The sequence below is a fragment of the Mastomys coucha genome, unplaced genomic scaffold (genome assembly GCF_008632895.1).
Source record: "Mastomys coucha isolate ucsf_1 unplaced genomic scaffold, UCSF_Mcou_1 pScaffold21, whole genome shotgun sequence".
Classification (NCBI taxonomy): Eukaryota; Metazoa; Chordata; class Mammalia; order Rodentia; family Muridae; genus Mastomys; species Mastomys coucha.
Window position 1 is genome coordinate 102426071 of NW_022196904.1, and position 7706 is coordinate 102433776.

A 7706-nucleotide genomic window follows, 5' to 3' on the forward strand; every position below is an offset into this window, starting at 1 on the left:
AAGCCGGTGTTCTGGAGAGCTCTCAGGTCCTGGAAATGAGGAAGTGAGAGGAATGGCTTTCAGCCTTTTTTGAAAAGTATAGTCTAGTTCACTTTCTTCTGCCTGAACATCGCAGTTAATTTTTTTCTTCTACAAACCCCTATGATATCAGCTGGATGTCAGGGTTTTACCATTTAAAAACCTGATCCAGTCACAGAAATGGTTGTTATTGTAGATGAAAACCTATGAAACAAAGCAAGTTAGCAGCTGCCCATATATTCTACATATTGAGAGAAGCATAAGATAATGGTTTCAGACACTGTTTTCAACATGAGAAAAATGGAAGGCACACAGTAGACACTGTTCTATAAGCAGTTTTCAGTTGAAGTCCAGGTATATGTTGAAATCTGGACTCACTCCTACTCTCTGAGTATTCTCCAACCTTCCTCTCACCAGGAGTCCATGTAGGACTGAACAGATTACTAATTATACTTCTTGCCCATAAAAACTTAGACTCCAGGAAGGGGATCAGAAAACCTTTATAAAGGGCCATGTTGTAAACATTTAGACCTTGTAAGCACATAGTTCTGTTGCTACCTCTCTGCCTTGGTGTTAAAGAAAGAAAGCAGTCATAGACAGTTTATAAATAATGAACCTGATTGCTTCAATAAAACTTTATTCACAAGACAGTGATAGAGTGGACTGGCTGTGTGGGCTCTTGTTTGCTGACTTATGTTACAGAGACATTTTTATTGATATACTTTCCCTTTTTATATAAATTCATGTGGCTTTTAAAAAGTTCCCACTATATTCTAAGGATAATCCGAAGAGATGGACTCAGATCAGATAGATCAGAGCCTGTTCACAAATCTCTTTTGAGACAAGCCTTTTGGTTTCATCAGGATGCTGTGGGGGCAGCACCTGTAGATAATCTTTTCTCTAAATCTAAATCTTTTCTCCTTCAAATCTGTCATCCAAACAGTAGAGGATGGAATGTGTATCTTTACAATCTGGAGAAGATTTTTCTTTTCTTTTGTTTGTTTTTGTCTTTCTGTCTGAAAGGTACCACAATGTCTTAAAGAATCTAAAATCTCTACCCTGAATTGAATTTATGCTTAGAAACTATCTTTCCCCCTTTTGTTTTTATTTATTAAATAATTGATGTAATACAACTTAGAATTTCTGAATTCCAGATATAAAAATTACACTTTTTGAAATTTGATCTGTTACTTACATACAATTCACAGGATGGGAGAAGATAAATGCTAACCTACTGTCAGGCTATTACCAAGTTGGCTAGAATTAGAAAGAAGTATTAGAAAGTATTAGAAAGAAGACAGGAGTTATCCCTTAGGAAGTAAAAAGCAGCAAACTGGTTAACTGTTAATTGCAAGGGTGGCATCACTGGTGTAGTCCAGTCAGCTTTCAGTATAAGAATCTAGGAAATTTCTAGCTTTCCCATACATAAGTTTCTCCCAGCTTACTGTGTGTAGCAGTTCATGTGCAGTGAAATAAGCTGCATGCTTTTCAACTCCCAAGGCAATACAGCTGTTTCCTCTGCCTCACACTGTTCTGCCATTATAAGCCTACAGTGCAGGACTTGCATATTAGCCATACTAGCATGTGTGCACAAGTGAGAGAGATACACTGCAGTAAGAAATTACTTTTTAAAGAATTACTGAGTAACCTTCTACATTTTCTCCAAATTTCACTCAGACAGTTCACTTTCTAAGATCAGCTTTATCTTTATGCAAGAAATCTTAACTAGATTAAATTTTTAATTATTATTATTGCCAGTTCTTCCCAGTACTAAGATGTATGACAAGTCGCCACATCCGTAATTCCTTAAGGAAAGTTATTTTTTGGGCTGGAGAGATGGCTCAGTGGTTAAGAGCACTGACTGCTCTTCTAAAGGTCCTGAGTTCAAATCCCAGCAACCACATGGTGGCTCACAACCATCTATCTGTAATGGGATCTGATGCCCTCTTCTGGTGTGTCTGAAGACAGCGATAGTGTACTTAAATATAACAATAAATAAGTCTTTAAAGAAAGTTATTTTTTAAATGTGTCACAATTTCTGTGAGTAAGGAATTCTAAAAAGATTGGTGTGAATGGCTTTGGCTAAAATTCTTTAACCTTGGTCAGATGGACCAAGACATGAACACCAGAGAGAGTTGTTAAGGGAGAGTAAGGGTGTGTAGTAGCCAGGCAGTTTTCTTTCTTCATGTAGAATTAGACTCTCCATGTGTTGTCTGCACATGGTCTGGTTTGAGCTTCCTTGCAGCATGAAAGCCTCAGGGGTCATTGAACAGCATGCAAAGTGACTGAAGTCTTCAAGGGTGAGTATGATAATGAGCAAGGCAGACTACTCTTAGTACCTTTCTTATCTAGCCTGTGAAGTCACCACCTCACTCTAATGCTTAACAGATATTTCCCAGGGTGGTAAGACATTAGGTAACAGTGTACCTTACAGGATGGGCGATAATAGTCTTACCTGTATCAGAGCAGGAATAACCTGAGACCTCTGTAAGTGTATAATATAAAAGCAGCAAGGAGTAGGAGGGTATTGTGCTGCAGACTGTAATTTGGGCACTCGGGAGGGAAGCTGAAGCAGAAGGATTTCTACGAGTTTGAGGCCAGCCTCGGTGACATAGTTTCAGGTCAGCATAGAATAATTAAAACCCTGTCTCAAAAAAAAAATTAAGTAAATAAAAACATCAAGAGATATAAAAGTTTATTTAGGCAATATATACATGTTAACTAATGTCTCCGTTTATTCTTTGGATATTTACTTAAGAGTAAGTAAATGTTACAACTTATGTAACCCTGATATAATACCTCATTCTACATTAAGCTAATGTAATTCATGGTATTCAGTTTACTCATTTACATGATTTTGATTGTAAGCTAGATAAAAATCTGGCTTGCTGTTATATTTTGAAATAATTGTAAGTTCTATTTCATAATATATGGATTCTTGCTTATCTAGAATCATCATTAAATTTTCTCCATTTAACATTACATCATTGTTACAAACAGCATCTTTTGAAAACTTGCTCCATGTTTGTTGTTGTTTAGTTTAGCATCTCTGAACCTGACATTTTTCATTCATATGAGTCTCAGCTTGAGGACATTTGACAGTATTTGGAGTTTTCAGCTCCCACGGCAATACAGCTGTTTCCTCTGTCAGCACAATGGGGAAGGGTGTGCTTCCCCTCAACTCCCAGTGTGCTAAGTCCATGGATGCTGCCAGGTTTCTTAGTACATAGATTATTTGTGATGGCTAAGGTTGAGGAACTGTAGATTAGAGAATTATTAAGATCTGGCCTTGCTGTTAACTGATTATACTTTAAAAGTCTTTGTTGTAAAGAATAAATACATCCTCAGCAGGTACAAGACAGTGTAGTCACAAGCATTCACTCTGGCCTGTTGAACCAGAGTAATGGTGCAGTTTTAAGTGTACTTTGGTTCCTAATAATATTGTCTGTAAATTTCTCATGTATATGAATCTTCTAATCTTCTATCCCCTTCCGTTTCTTTTTTTTTTTTGGAAACAGGGTTGAGTTGTAAACCAGGCTAACTCCACATTTGTGGCAGTTCTCTGGCCTCCCCCTCCCAAGTGTATGATTATAAGCATGCATGAGCTACTATGCCTGGGACCTCTCTTTTTTTTTTTAATAAATATTTTTTGAATGAGTGAATCAGGGGTTGATTTTAGGGCAACTGTATCACTTGAATGAATTTATACATGAAAATAAGCAAAACCTGACATTTAAGAGATCAGGGAGAAAAGTGTTTCAGGAGAATACTCATTGAAATAACAATGTGAACTATGTATATTTGGGATGAAATTAATGTATATTATACTACCTGTGGTACTGTATTGATTGTTACAGATTTGTTACATCTGTAAAGAAAATTTTATAGAAAAGTCTTGTTTACTAAAGCAACTTTCCCTAATCTATATGATTTACTTCTATTGGGTGTTGGATAATTCTTTTCATGTTTAATGGAGAATTTATTTTGGAATTCTCTAGTGAATGAAATAGTTTTTCTTTACATTGTCTGTATTGCCTCATTTTCTTTAAGTACTTTGGTTTTGGGGTTTCTTTATAAATGTATTGAGTGTGTTACCATAGTTTCTTGGCTAATGATGCTGCTTTTATTTTCTTCATTATTTTTCATATTCTGAATTTCTCCCATGTCCCCATTTGTAAAGCCCTTAATTTGGGGTCTTTCTAAATTTCATATACTTTAAGCTAATTCTTGTGGGAATGTAAATGGAATTCTTATATTTCTTGATTATTTTTCTGGCATTTTGGTGTATATTTGATTCAGAAAGCTCTCAATTATTGCTTGGATCAGTGCTTTGATATCAATGACTTGTGGCAAGTGATAATAAATAAAATTTCAGATAAGATTAAGGTTCCTTGCCCTTAAAAAGAAACAAAGAAGTATTATACTGTTTTGTTTCTCTAAGGAAGAACATAGGTGAGGCCTGAGGAGGAGAAGAATATTTCTGAAAGTCCTCAGCATTAGTCATTGATTTCACAGCATATCCAGATAATCAGGAGTAGTACCAATCACTGTTGAAGAGAAAGTTCTTATATTTTTCTAATAGAGTTGACTAAATGGCAAAAGAATATTTCTGTATATCTGCTTTAGCAGTGCTGAAGCACTGGGATTATAACATTGTTGTAGAGTCCGTGGTATGGATTCTCACTAAGTTCAGGGTAGCTAAAAAGCAAAGGGAGACTAAACTGAATCCTTTTATTTAGTATAATATATAGAAAATTTGAATTTAAACTTTGGTGTTGCATATCATTTGAGAATTCTGTGTCAGCAGAATTTTATGCAGGCAATATTAAATTTTAAATTCTCTTTGCTGCTTCTTTTAATTTGTTTTTCTATTTTGGAATTATAAATTATTCTCCCAAGATGCAGAAATATTCTGATTCTCTGCTGGTTTGGTACACTTACTGAATTACAGTTGAGAGTACATGGTTGGGACCTGTGTGGTAATGGGGTTTTACCCATTCTATATACTATATGAATCTCTTGATTTTTCTTGAAACACAGGATGATGAAAACAATCACTCGTCTTCACAAAGCCATGGTATTCCTTGAATATTTTACAAGTAACTCTTGGGTTTGGAATACTGATAATGTCAATATGTTAATGAACCAACTAAACCCTGAAGATAAAAAGGCAAGTATTTTCTATTTTTGGGTTAGAAAATATTGACCAGTAGGCACCCTGAAACCTAGGCATTTCTAATAACTATTACATAGGAAAGTCATTGACCTCATATTTTCTCAGTGTTTAAATCTTAATATTTATAAGGAGATCTAATTTGTTTTGTCTTAAAATTGATACAGAGTATTTGAAAGTAACAAAGACTTTTCAGATTAAGTTGTTGTTCCTTTCTGTAAGGTTGAGTTCAAAGAAAACATTAACATCTTTGTGGGTTTTATGTAAAGAATACCTTGTTTTCTCTAAATTTGGTAGGGGGGGTGAGTCCTAGGGGGAGGTGAACTCTAATCGCTTTTTTATATTGTATGCTCTTCATCATTTCATTTTGCTTGTTTGAAAGTTAAACTGTATTCCTTCTGAAGTTAACTCAGATTTTGTTTTGTTTTGTTAAGATCTTGCCTCTCTATAACTATGGCAATACTCATTATGTAGACCAGGCTGACCTCAAACTCCCAAAGATCCATGTACCTCTGCCTCCTGAGTTCTGGATTACAGGCCTGTGTTACTGTGACCCAGCTACCTCCTATATTTTAGCATTTGTATCTGTCTTAAATTAAACATAGTTATTTTCCTTTTCCTTTAGAGGTATAGAAGTACTAGGGATTGAACATAGATCCTTATTCTCAGTAGTTTCTTCCTTATGATAATTACGATTTTGCTGTGCTAATGCCTCAAGCCCTCCAGCCGTGTGCACATTTACATCTAACTGGTTCTCCAGTTCAAGCCTCACTATTAGGAGACATTTGTGCCATCTGCTTTCATTCTTGGAGCTTCTCCTTACCATTTTCTTTCTATCTGACAGAAAGAAATACCAGAGTATGGCTTAGTTAGGAGACTGACATAGTGAACTTTCAGGTTTTGATTGTTAGTCTTTAGTTCACCCTAGGACTTTTTTGTTTTGTTTTGTTTTTAACACTAGTGCAGCCCATAAAGGATTATTTCATGTTCTGTCTGGTTTTGAAAAGTCAGTTATTTGTTTTGCTGACTCTTTTCTATGTTTTTCACATTTGGTGTTCTGAAACTTTCTTTGGACTTTCTATATCTGTAAATGGGTATTTTTCAGCAATTTGGGAATTTCTTAAACATTTGTTTCTTCAAATGTTGCTACTTCTCTACCTTCTCACAGAATTGTTATATGGTAGACCATGGGGTCCTTAGTCTGCAGTGAAATATTTTGCTTTTGGACTAACGTGTAAATTTAAATTCTTCAGCAGCAGGTCAGCTGGATTGAAACCATTCCATTGAGTTTGTATGCTTTCATTTTTAGAAAGTTCAGCTTACTCTTGGATATCTCTTCATAATTGCTGTAAATCCTTTCTCTCATAGTTTCTATTTAAATGGTAGGCAGCGTCTGATTCTGTTGCTTGAGCCCAGTCTAAATCAGGGTACCTTGATTCCAAGTGGTTGTTTTGCTAATCCTTATTTGTTTTTCTTTAATTCATATTCTTTAGGATTCTATTGATTTTGGGGGGACATGGATTAAAGTTGAAGCTTTTTATAAGACTTTGCTATCCAGGAGGCCTTCATAAGACAGGGCCTCTAAAACATGTGCTGAGGATTTCACCTTTGTTGAGGTGAATGCAGTTTATATAGACCAGAAGACTGGGTCAGGGTTAGTTTTCCAAAGAGACTTTTTGTTTTTCATCCAGCACATTAATTTTTTTTAAGTATTTGACTTAACCTGATCTCTCAAAAATACTTTGAACATATCAAAACTTTAAAATAGTTTAGACCATTTCAGTTAACTTCTTTCATATTTTTCATTTTATATAGACCAGAAGACTGGGTCAGGGTTAGTTTTCCAAAGAGACTTTTTGTTTTTCATCCAGTACATTAATTTTTTTTAAGTATTTGATTTAACCTGATCTCTCAAAAATACTTTGAACATATCAAAACTTTAAAATAGTTTAGACCATTTCAGTTAACTTCTTTCATATTTTTCATTTGAAACCCAATGTGCCTTTTTTGGGGTTTTATTTTTGTTTTGGTTTGGTTTGGTTTGGTGGTTTGGTTTGGTTTGGTTTGGTTTGGTTTTTTGATTTTTCGAGACCTTTTTTGGATAGTGAAAAAATAATGAGGCCCCACGAGTCACAGGGGAGTTGCAGGGTGGCAGGGACAGGATCCTCTCAGTTTCCGAGTGACAGAGGTGGATCAGAGACCTTCTCTGCCCCTTCCCTGCAAGTGGAGGGCCAACCTCCAGGGAGCGCCTTAACCCAGAGACTCGGGTGAGAGCCACCATTTTCTCTCTGGTGAGTTTCTAAGACGGGAGCAGCCAGCCGGGAGCAGCCAGCTGGGAGCAGCCAGCCGGGAGGCACAGGCCCCACGAGTCTCAGGGGACTTGCAGGGCAGCAGGGACAGGACAGGCTCTGACTAGAGACACTAAGAACATCTAACATCAAAAATCAAGAGATGGCGAAAGTCAAACTCAAGAATCTTACCAACAGAAACCAAGACTACTTGGCTTCATCAGAAC

The 7706-nt window shown here is 36.2% G+C and overlaps 1 protein-coding gene across 5 annotated transcripts in view; it reads left to right on the forward strand.

The window, feature by feature from the left end:
• Positions 1–7706, forward strand: part of Far1 (fatty acyl-CoA reductase 1) — a 62902-nt gene that overhangs the window by 46627 nt on the left and 8569 nt on the right. For all 5 annotated transcript variants that reach the window (XM_031387956.1, XM_031387952.1, XM_031387953.1 and 2 more), the window contains exon 11: positions 5059–5188. In XM_031387956.1, coding sequence (XP_031243816.1) covers positions 5059–5188 — 130 coding nt within the window. The remainder of the gene's footprint in view (positions 1–5058; positions 5189–7706) is intronic.